The 18,924-nt window shown below is 41.6% G+C and overlaps 1 protein-coding gene and 1 long non-coding RNA gene across 4 annotated transcripts; one reads left to right on the top strand and one right to left on the bottom strand.

Moving 5' to 3' along the window:
• Positions 1-803: 803 nt before the first annotated feature.
• On the top strand, positions 804-18,923 carry sh2d3a (SH2 domain containing 3A). Of its 3 annotated transcripts, XM_085276297.1 has the most exons (20): positions 805-1,019; positions 1,232-1,323; positions 1,438-1,555; positions 2,762-2,791; positions 2,881-2,942; positions 3,061-3,209; positions 9,716-9,755; positions 9,902-10,018; positions 10,643-10,786; positions 11,169-11,458; positions 11,547-11,632; positions 12,327-12,446; positions 12,524-12,681; positions 12,815-13,015; positions 13,909-14,070; positions 14,232-14,347; positions 14,679-14,850; positions 14,964-15,075; positions 17,602-17,787; positions 18,295-18,923. In XM_085276297.1, exons 2-20 carry the CDS (start codon positions 1,234-1,236, stop codon positions 18,468-18,470), a joined length of 2,529 nt encoding a protein of 842 aa, XP_085132423.1. In that variant the 5' UTR covers positions 805-1,019; positions 1,232-1,233; the 3' UTR covers positions 18,471-18,923. The 3 variants fall into 3 exon arrangements, with proteins under 3 accessions (XP_085132426.1, XP_085132424.1, XP_085132423.1); XM_085276300.1 differs by lacking the exon at positions 18,295-18,923 and having other exon boundaries at positions 804-1,019; positions 17,573-17,741; XM_085276298.1 differs by lacking the exon at positions 18,295-18,923 and having other exon boundaries at positions 804-1,019; positions 16,927-17,741.
• On the bottom strand, positions 2,641-5,851 carry LOC146572257 (uncharacterized). Its single transcript, XR_014892684.1, has 3 exons — positions 5,277-5,851; positions 3,997-4,092; positions 2,641-3,188 (listed from the first exon to the last, which is right to left on the bottom strand). It is a non-coding gene; the product is annotated as an uncharacterized LOC146572257 (long non-coding RNA).
• Position 18,924: the final 1 nt, after the last annotated feature.

Here is an 18,924-nt window from a genome sequence, read left to right as displayed (position 1 = left end):
TTTATGTTGAGAGGCCAAACAGCTTCAAAAGTCTTGTTCTAATAAGACATTAATCCTGCACTGTTTACTTTCCCCCTTTGCAGGTAGCCTTTCACTTTCCAACAACTATTCTGGCTCTGTATTGGCCAGCATTGGCCTTGCTGAATGCAATCAGCCTTATCAGCAAACAAGAACACACTCACTGGTGCCAGTTGCCAAGATAATTATCTGTGCCAAATCAATATTGCACCATATATTGATATAACACGATCACATCAAAGTCATATCAAAAACAAAACAGCATTTTGTATGAAACTTCAAAAATACTTAATGCTCCATAGTGTCTGTAGAAAAAGTAAACACCCAAACTGTCCCCATTTAATTTCCTTAGTTACTGACACTCTTTACTTTCAGATTAACATACTGCGGCTTTACATATGCTGAGCACTTGCCATCAAGTTGAGTAAATTGCCTTTTGTTGTATAAAACTGGCAGGTCTGTGTCACTTTTCACTTCAACACTGGGTGTCAGCCTCATGCAAAGCACCAGTATTCCTGCAGGGACTGTATCTCACAACATGCTACCTTAACAGACAGTCAGACAGGTTGGAAGACATACCGCTGGGCCTGCATGCCTATCTCTGACTTGACATGCTGACAGCTGCCTAACATTTAATATCCCCCTTCTTGTTTTTTGGAACTCTGTATCTATCTCACGGCATGTCTCTACCTGCGCTCTCCACCTACCGAGAACTCAAGAGGATTCCTGTGATGTGATTTGCCGTTTTGGGCAGGGTGCTGTGTTCCCAGTGTAAAATCTGATTGGCTTTCTGTTGACCCCGCAGGTTTGAGGGGGAGCGGGCTTCCACTGTTACCACAAACAGAAAGTGAGAGGCAGACTTAATGATATAAGAAACTTTGACAAGGACTACTCAAAGAAGGGAGGAAAAGTAAGGAAAGAAAAAAGCAGAATGAAAGAGAGATATTAAAAAGAGAAGAGAGAGAAGACTCCCAGAGTGAGACGGGGGACCCAGTAAACAGGTAGGCGTTGCATACTGTAGCTGCTGCAAGGCAAACTGGACTGTCTGCTTGTGTTTCTAGTTGGCTGCTTTCTGGAAGTAAGCTGATAATCAGGCTGATCCTTCATTTGTGTTTCTTCTAAAACTCTTATGCACAGAAACATGTGCAAGCATGTGCGTGTTTGCATATGTGCTGGTATGTAATCCGTATCTTCCCCCCAACTTGCTGTTCAGACATGAATAATCGCTCCATCGCCTGGTGGCTGAGACAGATTGGCCTGCCCCAGTACACCAAGATACTTGAAAATGAATATTATGGTCTGGAGGTATGAACAGTAAATATTCAAAATGCATATTTTTTCTTTTTTTTTCTTGTACCCTAATCATTGCCTTTTTTTAAATGATGTTCTGACTTTGTTTGTTTGTTTACTTGTTTACAGGGTTTGCTGAATGTGACGGACGGAGAGTTGAAGGATGCAGGGATAGAAGATGCAACACACAGAGAAACCATCCTCAACCAGCTTTCAAAACAGAGAGAGCGAATGGACCCACACTACGGTGACATGCATTCGCTAGATGCATTTGCACGTACACACAAGGGCTGGGAAGTTTGGAGATTATGTATAAATATGCTGATTAAATATTGAAACGTACTGGATGACAGCATATAAAGTGGAGCATTATCACATCACAGATTACAGTTTTGTCAGGCTTTCTTTTGGTAAATCATGTATTTCAATAGTTTATCCCACTCCACTTATATCCTGGAAGATTTTGGTTCATACTGACATGACAAAAGTAAATGTGGTCATGGATGTGCAGCCAATAAACATGCAGCACATCCATGACCACATTTCCCGTTTCATCACATCCTACAACATGCTCTATTGGATGCATCCATGCTTGCATCCATGTCTTTTTATGCCAAATTCTGACCTTGCATCCAAGCAAAAATCAAGACTCATCAGACCAGGCAATGTTTTTTCTAATCTCCTACTATCCAATTTTGGTGAATTCAAGCGCACTGTAGGCCTCAGTTTCCTGTTCCTAGCTAAATAGAGTAGCACCCTGTGTGGTCTTGTGCTCTGAAGGGATTTAAGGTTTGACATGTGTGGTCAGAGATGCTCTTCTGAGTACCTCGCCTCTAATGTCTGGTTATTTGAGTTACTGCTGCCTTCCTATCAGCTCAAAGCTGTTTGGCCATTCGCTCGTGACCTCTGACATCAACAAGTCGTTTTCACCCAGAGAACTGCCACTTGTAAATTCTTGAGATAATTGTGTGGAAAAATCCCAGGAAATCAGCAGTTTCTGAAATAATCAGACCAGCCTGTCTAGGAGGCAGCGACCACGCCGTGCTATATATGCATCAACATGTGTACCTAACAAAGTGGCCAGTGAGTGTATGTCTCTGTTACGAAAGAACACAGACAGAAAGATAACATCTTATCTTGGGCTGATTCATCCTTAACTTTCAGAGAGCAGAATCTGTTAGAATAATTAACGCAGTGCGTGACGAGTCGGTTTATGAAGTCAAATGTTATCTTTTTAGGGTTTTTTCTGGCTCTTGGTGCTTAGTATAAATGAAAGTAGGTGAAGATCTCTGAACGAATGATGAACTCACAACTTATTTAATATCTGGCACAGTGCATGCTTGGAAATAAACAAATATGCTGAACAGTTCTGTGGATGAAAAGACAAAAACTAACAGACTTTAATCACCAATTAATTTAAATTAACATTGACTATGTTTTTTTTAAATTCCAGCTTCAATTCTAACGGACAGTCAAGACAGCGGTACGGATCTTGTCTTCTTCAACTCTTCTTTAACTCTGTTTTCCAGCATGTCAACCTGTGCCATTAAAAATGTCCTTCTGTCCTCTGAGGTGGGCAAGTCATAAAGTGCAGAGTGAGCCGAAAATATTCGCTGGGATCGTCCATGGATCTGGTGAGCTCGCAAAGTTTGCACTGCAAGCTGTGAACATCACAAAACAGCTGAAGTCCTAACGCAATGCAGACAGCTGCTCCAGAGGCAACACTAACTGGGGATTTGCCTTTGCGTGCAGGAGAGGCCGAAGGATCTGTTTCGTCAGAGTGTTCTGCCCCGCCTCCAGCGCGCTGACAAGAAACATCGCCTGTCGGCCTCCTGCTCGCAGCTCCGCCCCCTGGACGAGGACAACATCAGTAACAACACCTGTCAGGACAGCAAACACAGGTAAAGTGACCCCCGCCTCCACCTTCTGGCTAATGATTACATTTGACCTCACAAAGTCTAACTCAGAGTTTGTAAGGCGGGGCAAACAATCAGTTATCCATAAATGGGCCTGAAAAGACATTACGAATGAAAAGCCTTTATGAATATTAAATGACAGGATGTTACGCTGCACTGAGTCCCACCTCCCACTGACGAAGGTCAAGAACTCAGTGACAAAGTGAAAGTACGCGTCTGCAAGTGTTCAATCCTTACAGTCCAAACAATTACAAAGAAGAAGATTTAGCTCCAGACTATCTCCAGCAACAAAATCCAGTTCATTCAAATTACAAAAAGCATGTATTTTCACTCTATTCCTGGTAAGTGGCAACCTTGACCAAGTCATGTCCTTCCTAAACCCATTGTTCCAGTTTGTTTGAATCATCCAGAGACCTTATGAAGAAGATCTCCATAAAAGAATCAGTTAACTGTTATTTTCTCTCAAAACAGGCAGCGATGGAGTTTTTCAGCAGATCTGAGATGGATAAACAATAGTTTAGCATCCTATGTCTGAGGGCAGCTGTAGATGTGGATATTTGAACATTTGAGCATGTAAAACCAAACCCACCTGCACGGCTAAATACAGCTTCAAGTGTGTGTGAAAAGATAGTTTTATAATGTGTGAAGTGACCGTTTACATATTAGCATATCACCTCCTTTCTATAGGTCTGCTCATCACCTCACCTGTAATCAGTTTTACTGATCCAAAGGCTATTTATATCCAATATATAACATCCAGTCATGCACTTACTTTTTAAATTTTGAGATGCCTGTGTGTAAGGTTTCTGTTGCTCCTCCTCAGTGGATGTGACAGGTCAGGAGCAATTTATCTTTCTATTATCAACATCTGTTAAAGTATAAAGAGGCATAAAACAAACAGCATTTGTTGTGCTGAAGAAAGACTTAGTAAAATCTGTTGATGAGGAAAGCATGTGCAGGAGTGCTACAATAGCAGGGTGATCGGTTTCCAATAAACTGAATGTGGGGCAAACACTGTGTCTGTGTGGGACAAAGTGGGACATGTCAACAATGCTGAGAGACAGACAGGTACATAGACAAGGTATGCTACTCTATCTATCCATAGACTAGCATACCTTGTTTTGAGCAATATCTGACAGTTTTAACCATTTTCATCCAAGAATGAACACATATACTACGTTTACATTATTTTTTTCCCATCATATTCAACAAAAAAACTTTTTGGTGACTTGTAGCGTTCCCTGATGGTACTAGACAGGATAAGCTTCTTCTGACTAGAAAAGTGCATGACCTGCAAAAACAAGTCAAAATGTAGGACAATGCATCATGATGTTCCTAGGACTAGGGACAAACATGTTGTCCACTCCCACATAAAGAGGCAAATCTAGTTACTCCACGTAACACTGGTTACTAAATACTGCTTAGATTATTCATATAAAATATAAACTTAGTAATCATGCCAGATTGTAAAAGGTACCAGCTACTCAGCAGTATATAAAGTAAATAAAACAAACAGCAGCTGCAACATTGTGAACTGCTCTGTTCTTTATACTAACTATGTTTAGGCCATATTTGGATGCTATTGCTTTTCTATGCAGGGACTTTTACTTGTGCAAATATTATAGACTGTAGTGCAGTAATGTGTATGTTTTGGTAAATCGTCTTAACACTTCTTTCACCCCAATTCCAAATTATTGCTTAGGTCATTTTTCATGCAATACTATTAGCAAATTTCCATTTGTTTCTTCTTCTTCTAATAATAATAATAATAATAATAATAATAATAATAATAATAATAATAATAATATCTATTTTCTACTTTAATTTTTTTTTTAATTTCTATTCATGGTAACCCCCCAGCCTTCAACTGCTTCTTTTGTTTTTAAATCCTATGCTCGCCCTTGACCGTGTTTTGCCCAATACCGACCTTCAGTTTGTGTGATAAAATAAAATGTTGGCCAAGTTGACATCTAAACCAGCTCCACATGTAGGATATACCCCCATACAGCTCCCCACCTTCCTGTCGTCCCAGGTGCTGCTGTGTCAGCTCACCTTGCGTCGGTATCCGAGGAATGCCAGACAGATAGCGGCGTTTCAGCACCGGGGCCAGGGGCGGGGAGGAGGAGAGCTGAGGGCAACTTGTGGGAACTCGTACTGAGCACGACTCAGGCAGGAGGGAGAAGAGAGGAGGGGGGAGCTGGGAGGGACCGCAGCACAGACGGACACAACGTTAAACTTCCCAGCTGTTGTTTGTTGGTGTGAACTCGGACCGCAAACAGTAAAACATGTCCGCGGAGAGTGAGCTGTGAGTCGGGCTGACAGGTAGGACGGACCGCTGACCGCCGTCAGTGCCGTTTTTTTTAAACAACGAACAACTTTAACTAACGCGAGATGTTGGAGGTTAAGACGGGTGTTTTCTCAACAGTTAATTTACCTTTTATTGCGGATTGTGCAAGGCTTTCTGGACATTTTCTGAACATGCAGTACTCAGAACTCAGCACACGAAGTGGTAAAGCTAGAACCAAAAAGTCGAGAGTGGTTACTTTTGGGTTGTTGTTACCTGTACCTCTGCCAGCGAACTAACGACCTGTTGCACAATTTTAAGGCACTGGCAAGTTTAGACGCTGTCGAAGAATGTTCAGGTTGACAACAAGAGCTGTTAGAGGATATAATGGCAGCTGTCTCCTCTGGTGTGCCAAATTTCCAGAGAACTTTAATAAAATTGTATCAAACATAGAAATATGTGGTGTCAGGTTACATTTCTCAATAGCTGGCTGTCCAGCGCGTTGTACAGGTGTTTCTGCCCAGACCAACGCCCCTCAGACCGGATGTTGAACTAAGAACCACACAGAAAATCTTACAACTGTGATTTATTCGGATGTCCTTCAATTTTAGTTTTTTACCCCCCGGTTTTATTTATATAGCGCCAAATCGCAATAGCAGTCATCTCAAAGCACTTTATATTGTGAGGTAAGGACCTTGCAATAACAAAGAGAAAACCCCAGCAAGTAAACGACCCCCTATGAACAAGCACTTGGCGACAGTGGAAAGGAAAAACTCCCTTATAACAGGAAGAAACCTCCTTCACTCTGTTCAAAATGTCCATTATTATTATTATTGTTGCTGTTGTTGTTTTTATTATCAACATGGGACACCCCTCAACATAACTCGTATATTACACTAAACCTGCTACCTGTACGAAGGCTGTGATGGTGTTACGGTTCTGATGCTTCCCTGACCTGAATCCATTTGAAAGCCTCTGGGATGTCATGTATCGCCAATACACACTACCGTGACACATTACGACAATACAGGGAGTGCAGAATTATTAGGCAAGTTGTATTTTTGAGGAATAATTTTATTATTGAACAACAACCATGTTCTCAATGAACCCAAAAAACTCATTAATATCAAAGCTGAATGTTTTTGGAAGTAGTTTTTAGTTTGTTCTTAGTTTTAGCTATTTTAGGGGGATATCTGTGTGTGCAGGTGACTATTACTGTGCATAATTATTAGGCAACTTAACAAAAAACAAATATATACCCATTTCAATTATTTATTTTTACCAGTGAAACCAATATAACATCTCCACATTCACAAATATACATTTCTGACATTCAAAAACAAAACAAAAACAAATCAGCGACCAATATAGCCACCTTTCTTTGCAAGGACACTCGAAAGCCTGCCATCCATGGATTCTGTCAGTGTTTTGATCTGTTCACCATCAACATTGCGTGCAGCAGCAACCACAGCCTCCCAGACACTGTTCAGAGAGGTGTACTGTTTTCCCTCCTTGTAAATCTCACATTTGATGATGGACCACAGGTTCTCAATGGGGTTCAGATCAGGTGAACAAGGAGGCCATGTCATTAGTTTTTCTTCTTTTATACCCTTTCTTGCCAGCCACGCTGTGGAGTACTTGGACGCGTGTGATGGAGCATTGTCCTGCATGAAAATCATGTTTTTCTTGAAGGATGCAGACTTCTTCCTGTACCACTGCTTGAAGAAGGTGTCTTCCAGAAACTGGCAGTAGGACTGGGAGTTGAACTTGACTCCATCCTCAACCCAAAAAGGCCCCACAAGCTCATCTTTGATGATACCAGCCCAAACCAGTACTCCACCTCCACCTTGCTGGCGTCTGAGTCAGACTGGAGCTCTCTGCCCTTTACCAACCCAGCCACGGGCCCATCCATCTGGCCCATCAAGACTCACTCTCATTTCATCAGTTCATAAAACCTTAGAAAAATCAGTCTTGAGATATTTCTTGGCCCAGTCTTGACGTTTCAGCTTGTGTGTCTTGTTCAGTGGTGGTCGTCTTTCAGCCTTTCTTACCTTGGCCATGTCTCTGAGTATTGCACACCTTGTGCTTTTGGGCACTCCAGTGATGTTGCAGCTCTGAAATATGGCCAAACTGGTGGCAAGTGGCATCTTGGCAGCTGCACGCTTGACTTTTCTCAGTTCATGGGCAGTTATTTTGCGCCTCGGTTTTTCCACACGCTTCTTGCGACCCTGTTGACTATTTTGAATGAAACGCTTGATTGTTCGATGATCACGCTTCAGAAGCTTTGCAATTTTGGGACTGCTGCATCCCTCTGCAAGATATCTCACTATTTTTGACTTTTCTGAGCCTGTCAAGTCCTTCTTTTGACCCATTTTGCCAAAAGAAAGGACGTTGCCTAATAATTATGCACACCTGATATAGGGTGTTGATGTCATTAGACCACACCCCTTCTCATTACAGAGATGCACATCACCTAATATGCTTAATTGGTAGTAGGCTTTTGAGCCTATACAGCTTGGAGTAAGACAACATGCACGAAGAGGATGATGTGGACAAAATACTCATTTGCCTAATAATTCTGCACTCCCTGTAGTGTGTCAGCCTGTGGTTTCAGTTTTTATCTCAGATTTTTGGTTTGATTGTGGTTCCAACCTTCAAGGGGTTAATGATTAATCGTCCCAACTGACCACTGTGACATCATTTTGTTCTCTTTGAATTACTCAGTGTATGTCAGTAAAGATTTTCAGTTTGAGTATTTCCTTCATCAAACGCTGATGTGTGATTTACAATAGAGAACAGAATGCTTTTATTGTCACCATCCAGATGTGCAATGAGATACAGAGCGTCTCCTCCTCAGTGCAAACATGTGGGAGATTTAAGTGTTTCCTTTCATTTTTTTTTTAAAGTGTACTTATCCACTGCCACAGGGTTTAGACACAGACTGAAACTACCTCTTAGCACAATTAAAGGCTATTTCTCTGGCCTGTGTTTTGGATTGAGCTTCATACCCAGTTAATTAATTGTTTTTAGATCTTTGCAGCTTCTCAGTTTGGGGGATTTGCTGTTTTGCTTTGTGTTATGTGGAAGTTGGATTTTTGGCTTTAGGAAAGTGTGATTACTATTATTATTATTTTGCCATTTTGTAAAATTTATAGATCAAATGACAGGTGGATTAGTTAATAAGAAGAAAACTCCTGAGTGGAATATTTAAAAGGCATACAGGATGAAGATTTCTGATGTTACAAAATTGTTCAGGGAGCAAGTTTTCAAGGGCTGCTGTCAGTCTGGTGGACGCCTGCTCTTGAATTCAGTGAGGACAAACATGGAAGAGAAAGCTGCTGTCAGGCTTCATTGCTAGTGAAAGCAGGTAGGATGAGCGGCACTGAGGACTCTGAGGTCATGGAGGTCATATGATTTTTTTTTTCTGGAAGGTTGGTGGACTTTTTTTTAACAACCGTTGAATAACTCTCGTGTTAAAGACTTAGTTGTCATTTAAAAATATGCATATTCTAGTTTTTTAGATTATATGTCTGAAAAGAACATTTTTGGTGATTTGGGGATATAAAATTATGACTTGTTTGCAAAGGTTTTTGCAAAGGTATAGATCTGAAAATAAAGACTCAGTTTGATGAGGTTAATTTAACAGTAAACTGAACAAACAATTAAAAGACACAAAACAGGACTCATCAGAACAATTGCACTCGTATGATTTGAGGATCCTAAATTTGTTTTTGTAATCAGAATATACTTCTCTGCATAAACCAAAGAAAACCATAAAAAATGTGGCGGGGTTTGTTTAGATGTTGATAGTGGTGATGTCCAGGCTCAAATCACCTTCCATCACTGTTTGTGCACAAGCAATCCCTAAACAGATCATTTGTTCCAGTGACACAGATGGACCTTTTATGGAATAGTTAATATAATCTGTGGGAGGTATCTTTTTCCAGCCCTGTTATAAATTGTCTGACCTCTTCATCTGCAAGCCTTGTGTATACAGAGGCAGGAAGGTGGAAGCTTGGGGAGGAAGGAAGGAAGAAAATGAAGGCAGGCTGTTAAAAGTTGTTCAGATTTTCTGGTGTTAATCGCACACCCAGACCTTGGACCTTCCATCCTCGTGCTGCTTTTGTTCAGAGGAAAAACATGGCACCATCATCTGTGGCTCTCTGGGGTTCAGACGAGTAACTCCGAATCACTTCTTGTTTTTCAGCAAGAGGAGAAGTGTCGCTGCATACTTCAGCCAGCTGAAGGTAAGAGCTTAAGCAAATGGCCTTTCTGGCTGTTTTCTTTTTCATTCTATAAATTTCCCTTTAAATCCTCGTTCATGCAGAATATGAGCACGAAATCAGCAGTGTACCTCTGGCCTCTGCGGGGGCTGCTGTGTTTTGTGCTGTAGGTGTTTGGAGGTCGAAAAGAGATGGACTCACTGAAGAAGGAGCTGGAAGAAGAGCTGAAGCTTAGCACTGACGACCCAAGGAGCCACGCGTGGTACCACGGACCGCTGAACCGAGAGGTGCACATCAGATCTAGACGTTTAAGCAACAGATTTACTTCCCCTCTGGAAATATGGTTATTTGCTGTACTGTGAAAAGTTAGACTTTCATGTTTGTACAAAATAAATATCAAGTTACACCTAGTAGCTCGTTATTGTGTGTCAGCCTAGCATGAAGACTGTAAACAGACAGTGCAGAAATAGACACAAAAAACCAACTTCCTGCAGTTGTGACTTCATCTGGGGTTGTCAGGCATTCAGTGAAACCTCAAGGAAGTTGTTTCTTGTTCTCGCAGTTTTTGGATTTTGCAGATCAAACAAGCAAACAGGATATAATGAGTGTAGCTGCTACTGTTATTACATTTGGATAAAGGTAGCATTGACGTTTTCTTCAGTATACAGACTTATTGCCAGTTTTCATTCAAGTGCCACTTCCTGTTTAAAAACAGGTGAATAAGTAAATGAAGGCTAAGTTTAACAGCATAGCTCACCATAAATATCCTTTACAGTAATCATACATCATTCTTGAACATCTAAAACACTTATCTTTAGCTGACTGGCAACTCATTGTATCTATCACACAGACATGAGAGTGTGTGTGGTAATTGTCTGGCTGTCAAAGCTAACCTGCTGACTCTTCTCCAGGCTGCCGAGTCTCTGCTGGAGAGGGATGGGGACTTTCTGGTCCGAGAATCGAGCTCCTCCGCGGGCGACTATGTTTTGACCTGCTTTTGGAAGAACAGCCCCATGCACTTTAAAGTCATACGAGTGGTCCTCCGACCAAAAAAGGTGTGTCTGTGCTACGTGTGCTCATGCTAACCTGACAACAATCCATGTCTCAAACAACACACACAGCACATACCATATGTCTGGCCGTAGATCAATAGAAAAAACAAATATAAATAAAAATAATTCATAAAAATATTAATGCTGCTAAAGAAGTTTGAGATCTTGTGTGATGTTTGTATATATATACACATATAAATTGTAATTATTATTATTATTTTTTAATCAATACCAACTTAAAAGTAACAGTAATGATTCTGGGTCACCACAGCTGCAAGCTACACTAGCCATTTTTTGTTGTTGTTAACAATACGTCTTTACTGCCTTTGCTTGACACGTTGTGTGTAAGTTTGTGTGTGTGACTGCGCCTCCATCTGTGTGACAGGGCTACTCTCGGGAGCTGTTCCAGTTTGAGGAGGATCGCTTTGACAGCGTTCCCGCTCTCGTTCGTTTCCACGTGGGCGGGCGCCGGCCCATCTCCCAGGGTTCGGGCGCTGTCATCTTTCACCCAATCACACGGACCCTTCCTCTGCGTGTCATCACCGAGCGACAGGCCACGTCCAAAAGCAGCTGTAATAAAGTTGCAGGTGGAGAAAAACAGACCGAGCACGGCAAAAGACGCAGCCTCAGCTCCACACATGCCGACACACTGGAAGTTGCCAATCCGCTGCTGAGGTGCGAGAACGTAATTGGTGTGGTGCACATTCATACACAGAACTGAGATTTAAAGCAAAGTTACTGAGCGTTGTTTGATGTGTGGCAGAAGTGGAAGTCATCCTGCTAACTTGGAGAACGTGGGACGGAGGCCTTCACTTCAGACTGCACAGTCTGACAGCAACCTACGAACTGGTACAGTATTGCAAACATGCAGCGTATTTGCAGAACAGCAACATTAATGTCAGCTGCTTGATGTACCACTCGTGCTGCCAAACCAGTTCTGACCCCCTCAGAAAAAAGGAATATGTTTAAATTCTTTTTTGGAATTTAAACATTTGATATGTTTTTGTTTTTCTGTGTTGGATTGTGATAAGGGTTTCAAAGATCATTATACACATACAGTGGTGGGGAAATGATTATTTAATCCCCTGCTGAAGCTGTAAGTGTGCTCGCTTCCAAAGAAATGAACAGTCTCTCGTATTTATGGTAGTTTTATGGAGAGAGGGGGATTTTATCCACAAATCCAGAAAGAACACATTATATAAAAGTTATGAATTGATTTGATGAATTTACGTTAAGTGAAATAAGTATTTGATCCCCGACATGACTTAGTATTTGGTGGCAAGCTCAAAGGTAAGAGGTTCCATGTAGTTGGTCACCATACATTTGGACACACCTCAGGAGGGATCTTGACCCCCTCCTCTGTACAGAAACACTCTAAATCCTTTAGGCCAACTCGAAGCTTCAGCCCCTCCATCACTCCATGGCCTTAATGTGCTTCTTCTTTAGCCACTTCTTTGTTGCCTTGGATATGTTTTGGGTCACTGTCATGCTTGGAGACTCATCCACGCTCCATCTTCAGTGCTCTGTCACCTTCTTCATACAGGTGTTCCACAGAACCTTCAGTCTGAGGACACTAGCCCTGCCCAAATCTCCCCAGTGTTTCGGACAGGCAGCGAGCCCCTTCTGAGCCCACAGCCACGACACGCACGACCTTCCCATCCAGGTAACGTGGAGAGCCACGCGCATGGAGAACTTCTTTATCTAACAAACAAAGCTCATGCTTCCCTCTCTCTGATGCAGGTGGTGGTGCAACTTTAAGAGGTTCAGATGGGCAGCTACACCCCAGAGCTCCTCCTAAGCCTCTCAGGGTTTCTACTGTTTTCTCCAATACTGTACCTCCCCCACCCAGAGACCAGGATGAAGACCCTTCTTCTTTCTACAATGAGCTGGTCATCCGGGTAAAAGAAAAAAATTTCACAGCTGATGTCATCTTTCTGTTGTAACTGTTTATGTTTGCAGAAATGAGGAAGGCCTTTCAAGCTACAACTAAATCCTCCGTGGAGACTTAAGCCCTCCTCTTGTTCTGTTTAGGTGCCACAGAGCCGGCGGAAAGGTCATGTGGATCAGCTGCGTGCGGAAGAAAAGTGGCAGAGCCGTGCCCGCCTCACAGAGACTTCCTTTGGCTTTTTGGAGGCTGAGAAAAGAAAAGCCTCCTCACAGCTGCTGTTTGACAAACAGTTCCAGAAAAAGGCAGAGAAGGAAGTGGAGGACTGGTGCTTTGAACGACCACATGTTTGTATACATAATAATTACCTTCCAGTTTGTAGTTTTCACATTTCCCATTGGTTCTGAGGCTTCTGGAACTATTAAGTTCTTATCTGTACATAAATCTATTTTATGCTCCCCTGGGAGGCTGTTGATTTCCAATTATTTGATTATGATTTATGAAAAGAGTACTCTTTAAATTGTTGGAGTTGTGTAATCCATCACAGTGCTATCAAATCTGCTTTACCTTAGATATAGTTGCATACGTCTACAGGCACAGCAGCTCCAACTTCCACATCAGTGTTTGGTCAGCTACACAGAGCTGACAGTGTCAGAAACTGTATCTGTACCAGTCTTGCCAGTTAAAAGTAATAGGGAACTCCAGGCCTTGAGGGCCGGTGTCCTGCAGGTTTTAGATCGCACCCTGGGTCAACACGCCTGAATCAAATGATTAGTTCATTACCAGGCCTCTGGAGAACTTGAAGACATGTTGAGGGGGAAATTTAGCCATTTGAATCAGCTGTGTTGGATCAAGGACACATCTAAAACCTGCAGGACACCGGCCCTTGAGGCCTGGAGATCCCCACCCCAGACGTAAGAGGAAGTTTTCCATTGTTCCTAAGATCATGTCAACATTGACCTTGACTGTTATTAAAGGTGACACTTTTTTTGCACTATTGCATGCATATTTCCTGTTGTTTCTCTACTGCAGTTTTAATTACTGACTTACTACCTTTTTGCCACCAGGTGTCAGAATCATATTGTATTTGCCAGTTTGTAAAGCCTGACTCTGCCGTCTTAACTTCATATTCACAATAAATTCAATCCATGCACATTAGTGTGCAGTTATATAGAACTGCACACTAATGTGCATGATGTGTATCATGTGTGTATATGATATTCTTCTGCCTTCATTACAGATGGAGTCACAGTCGTGTTTTCAGTTGGATCAGTTTAAGTCGCTGCTCCTACCTGAGAATAACCGACCTCTGGAGAACAGCGTCCTGGTGACGCTGAAAGAGCTCTTTACCCGATCAGACCCTAAAACCATGGCTTTGCACATGCTCAGCATTGACTGCCAGGTGTCCCTGGTTTTTACTCTTTTCTCATTTAAAACTTTAGCTGTGTTGAATTTAACAGTAGTTTCTAATCTTGAGTAGTTTGATAAACACTTTATGTACACATGAGCTGTTGAAATTCTTGGATCAGGAATCTGACTGGCCATTTATCGCTCATTGTGCAGGTTGCACGCATCATCGGGGTGACCGATGAGCAGAAGAGGCTAATGGGAGTTGGCTCAGGGCTGGAGCTTGTCACTCTGCCACATGGACACCAGTTAAGACAGGATTTATTAGAGAGGTACACGCAGCCTGCACACTATTTTAAAAATCAATCCAATGTTACACTTTGTCAGTCATCCTTGGAGGTGTTGGTTTATCTCGTGGCTGTACACAGAAACTGTAAAAGGATCAGTTTTTATTTGTTTGTTTCTTTGTTTGGGGTTTTTTGCACATCTTTTTTTTTTTAATTCTCTGGGTACCACAAAATTCGTTTCACCTCAACTGTATTTGCTTGGACTCTGGTTGGGTGAAAGCCAGTGTTCAGAAATGAAAAATGTCCCTTACCAGTTACTGCATTCAATCTTCTGTCCACTCAGACGCCTCTAATCCACTCAATGTGAATTTTTTAGGCATCATCTAATAGCACTGGGAGTCGCAGTGGATATCCTGGGCTGCACAGGGAGGGTGGAACAGAGAGCATCTGTTTTACACAAAGTAATCTTATTGGCTCAGGCCCTGAAAGAGCACACCCACAACTTGTACTCTTTCTCAGCTGTGATGAAGGCTCTGGAGATGCCTCAGGTGGAGTATTTATGACAGAGGACTGTGATTGCTGGATGTAAAATTATTCAAAGTAAAATGCGGTTCAAGTTTTCTTGCATATATTGAATATTTGTTTACATACAAATGTGCAGATAACGCGACTGGAGGCGACATGGAAAGAGCTGAGGAGGGAGTACACAGAGAGCGCAGTTTTATTTGAGAAGAATCTCAAACCGTTCATGAAGTCGCTGAATGAGGGAGATGGTGAGTGGCTGTGTTTACATCGTCTATGCAAGTTACTTTTGTTCAGCGCGGTTAGAAATATTTGTTTCTTGTGGTTTGATCAGGCGTTACAAAGATACAGTACTGTGCAAAAGTCTCGAGCACCCTTCATTTCTTTAGATTTGGCTTGTAAAATGGGGAAATAGGTGCAGCAATTTATTGAAACCTGTGCAAACATGCACGGAAATACAGTATGTAAGGCAAAAACAGAATTTGTACATTTCTAATGAGCGTATTCTTCAACCTGGCCTAGACTCTCTTAGGCAGGTTTTCTTGTAACTTCTTTAAGTAGTCTTCAGGAACAGTTCTCCAGGCTTCTTGAAGAACAATCAAAGCTCTTCTTTGGAAGCTTTTTGGTCCCTCTTTTCTTCTCTCTGTCATGATTTTGCTGCAGTATCCCTTCTCCTTATACTAGCAGTTGGCAGTGATTTTCAGTCTACCTCTAGTGTAATTTGGCACACCTCAGCCCTTTCTCCTCATTTCCCTTGCGTAAGAATGGCTTCTTGACAGCTAACTTATTTCTGATGAGGCTTCAGCAAACAGTAAATGGATCAATTCATCACTCAGGTCCTGTCTCAGTCCTCTGCTGTATTTTTTCTGTTTCTTAAGGACATGAATATCAGACTGTTTATCTGCTGTAGACAGTTTTTTTATGCCTCCCACTTCTTCTTTTGTCCTCCACTTGCATAGTTTTCCTTCTTTCCTTCCTCCTTTCTTTTTTAAGGAGAGACTGCAGAAAATGCTGAGATATGGCAAGTTTACAGCTAACAGCTCTTTGGGAAAAAACTTGCTGGTGCAAAAATACTACTCTGTGCCTGTCAAACTGTTATCTTTGGCATTTTTCATAGATTCGGCTAAAGAAATATGAACAATTATCTACTTTTCCCCCACAAGCTGTACAAAGTGCCTAAAGATACAATTTTAAAGTGCATCTTTGCTAAGTTGTCTGTTACATGCAGATACAACACTGATTCATCACATGAGTTAGGTGATGAATCTTAACATTGACAAACAAACAAAAACTCCCATTCATCTGAAAGTGGTCAGGTACAAGGCCTGGACCGAAAATGAGTGAAAAAGCTACCAACGCCCGAAACTTTGAAAGAGCATCAGAAAAACCTGGAGAACGATTAATGATGTCTGGCTCCTTAGAGGCAAAATATAAAGAAATGAGTGGTGGCTCAAGACTTTTGCACAGCACTGTAAATTCACAACACAAGGATTTCTGTGTAATATTCAAATTCATTTAAGGTCCAGTTATGCTTGTTATGCTCCTCATATATAACTCTAAGGAGGTTCTGCTTGGTGAGGTCCAGCTAATCTCTCAGAGAGAGAAAGAGACTGGAGCTGAGGGCTTTTCTCTGCCTGAACCAGCATGGGATTTTTCCCCCATTTAAAGCTTTTCTAATTTAGTAATAATATATTTTTTTAATTATTCAAAGAAAGTATAATATGTCCTCTTGAATGTATAGGTTTATTAATAACAAGACTTTCTCATTATTGTTGCTAAGCATGTATAGGTTAGAAAAAGAAATGAAATAACTTCATGCAGCTGGATAATGAAGACCTGTCTAGAAGCCCTGCAGCATCATTCATTCTCTTCTCTGGACAGTCTTAAGTTTGAAAGCCTACCAAGAAAATGAACTTTATGCAACTCTGCTCAGTACTGTGCACATTTGGTTAAACTTTAATATAATTGGAAATAGTTTATCTGGATTTCAGGAGCAGGACCACGCCTCCATACACTTCCTGTTCTCTGTCTATGACCCTGTGTGAAAGCTGTGCATTCTCATTTTCAGGCCCCACTCACTCTCCCTCCCTTTCTCAATGCAGCCACTCCTCATTACTACATGAGGATCTGCCCGGCCTTCCCTAAACCGCAGCCTCAATTCATGGTCAAGCCGTCTGCCATCATCTACTGGACAAGCTGTCAAACCTAAATGACAATGTGGTCCCAACTAGTGAAATTACATATAGAGCACAATCAAATCAACAATCAAGACCAATACTAATATTTGGCGATTTGATGTATTTTGGCAAACAAACAAAACATAACTTTCACTAAAATTTGACATATGTAATCATTTATCAGTCCTTTCTTAGATAATGTGACAATGCAGTTTTTCCTTTATTGTCGCAACAATTTGTGAATTAGTCATTTACAATCTGCACAGTTCTCCTTGCATCAGCTGGCTGTTTGTGGTGTCCCAAAAACATCAAGTTGCAGAATGCCGTCTCACAGACAAACTATGCAACATCAACATGAATAGCATGGTCAATCGCTTTCCTTTTTTTTCCCCTTTACTAAATTTTCAGTTGCCAGCTAATACAAATATTGGCAAATATCTAATATTGGCTGATACATCAGTCAGGCTTTAATTATATATGTTAAGCTCTTATGAATATGCAGTTGATGTAGTATTCCCTGAAATGTGTAAGCAAACACTGATGTGTAAAATCTTTGCATTACCCCTGTGAGATTAATGGGTGCAGTGCTTTTGTTTGCAGGCTCTGTGGTCCAGGGCCCCATAGCCTTGCCACATCTGGTTCCACTGCTGATGCTAATGGAGGGTGAGGACCCAGTAGAGGACAGTGAAAGAGGCTGTCAGCTACTCTATGATGTCCTCCAATCTGCTCGCAGCGCTGCGTTGCATGCCCATGATTATCAGGAGCACGCACACGCTCTGCTCTCAGGTATGCACGTTCATCCACACAATACAGTACAACATTATCATTAGTGTTATTAAGGAAACAAAAATGTCAGTGCACGTGAGTCCAAATGAGGGGGGAAATAATATTCAGCAAAACGTTTAAGGCAAATACAGCTTGTGTAAAGATGCTGGGAGGCAGCTGTGTTACTGAGCTGAAATTCAAGTCGAGAAAATGTTGAAGCCAAAACTGGCAACCTGGTGATATGGTGAGCAGAATATTCACTGTGCATCAATTTCCTTCAGCTTTATTAAGTAAGTCGAGAGAGTGTTTTGTGAAATATGGAAATGAAGTGGATTGCTCCCACAGGCTACAGATAATTGGTTCATCTGAGTAGCTTTTGCACCGAGCCCATTGTAATATAAAATAAACACTGGCTGAGACAGGAAGTGGAAAAGTAAAAAACATTATGCTCAAAAACTGTGTACATTGTGAAACTTGTATCTTGGTGGTATCTGATCTGACTAAGTGTCCAACGCACTGTTCCAACAGGAGGCTGGGAGCCGATCCCCGAACTGCTCGAGGCTTTCCGCACAGAGTTCGCCCTGCGGCTGTTCTGGGGTCAGCTGGGCGCAAGAGCAGAGAGGAAGGAGCGATATGAGAAGTTTGATAAGGTTCTTTGTGTCCTCTCAAAAAAACTGGAATCTAAAGACAACCCGAACCTTTAACCTGAGCCTCAGCCCTCCGTTTCTCTGAGCAGAGAGCGAAATCAGCACTTTCTTCACTTGAGGAAAACGAGAAAAGGTTTCAGCCGAGCCTCTGCGTGCTGTGGAGGTAAAGGAAGAGACATTTCTACTGGGAGATAAAATAGAGAAAAAAATGTTTTGTTTTTTTCTTCCTGTACTTGCTGAGAAAAGACTGTATGTCGAGCTCGTCAAACAACAGTTTAACAACTTTCTTTTTCTTTTATTTTTTTTTTTAAACAGGAATGTGTGCACACACCTTTATTGTGAAATAGGCCTGCGCCAGATTTCAAAATTGCTTTTCCAAAAACTGGAATGTGTTTACAAAATGTACATTTCTGATCCTTTTTTTAAAAATCATTGTTTAAAGAAGCCTGACTGGATACTCTATTTTTCACTTCAGTGTTTCGAAGCATAAATAAAAGTTTTCCTTTGTCAT

This window comes from Mchenga conophoros, linkage group LG6, assembly GCF_057382185.1.
Source record: "Mchenga conophoros isolate Kocher_MC1m ecotype Shallow Benthic linkage group LG6, M_conophoros_male_GT1.1, whole genome shotgun sequence".
Taxonomy (NCBI): Eukaryota; Metazoa; Chordata; class Actinopteri; order Cichliformes; family Cichlidae; genus Mchenga; species Mchenga conophoros.
Note: the sequence above shows the minus strand (reverse complement) of the source record. Positions and strands in the feature narration are given on the sequence as shown.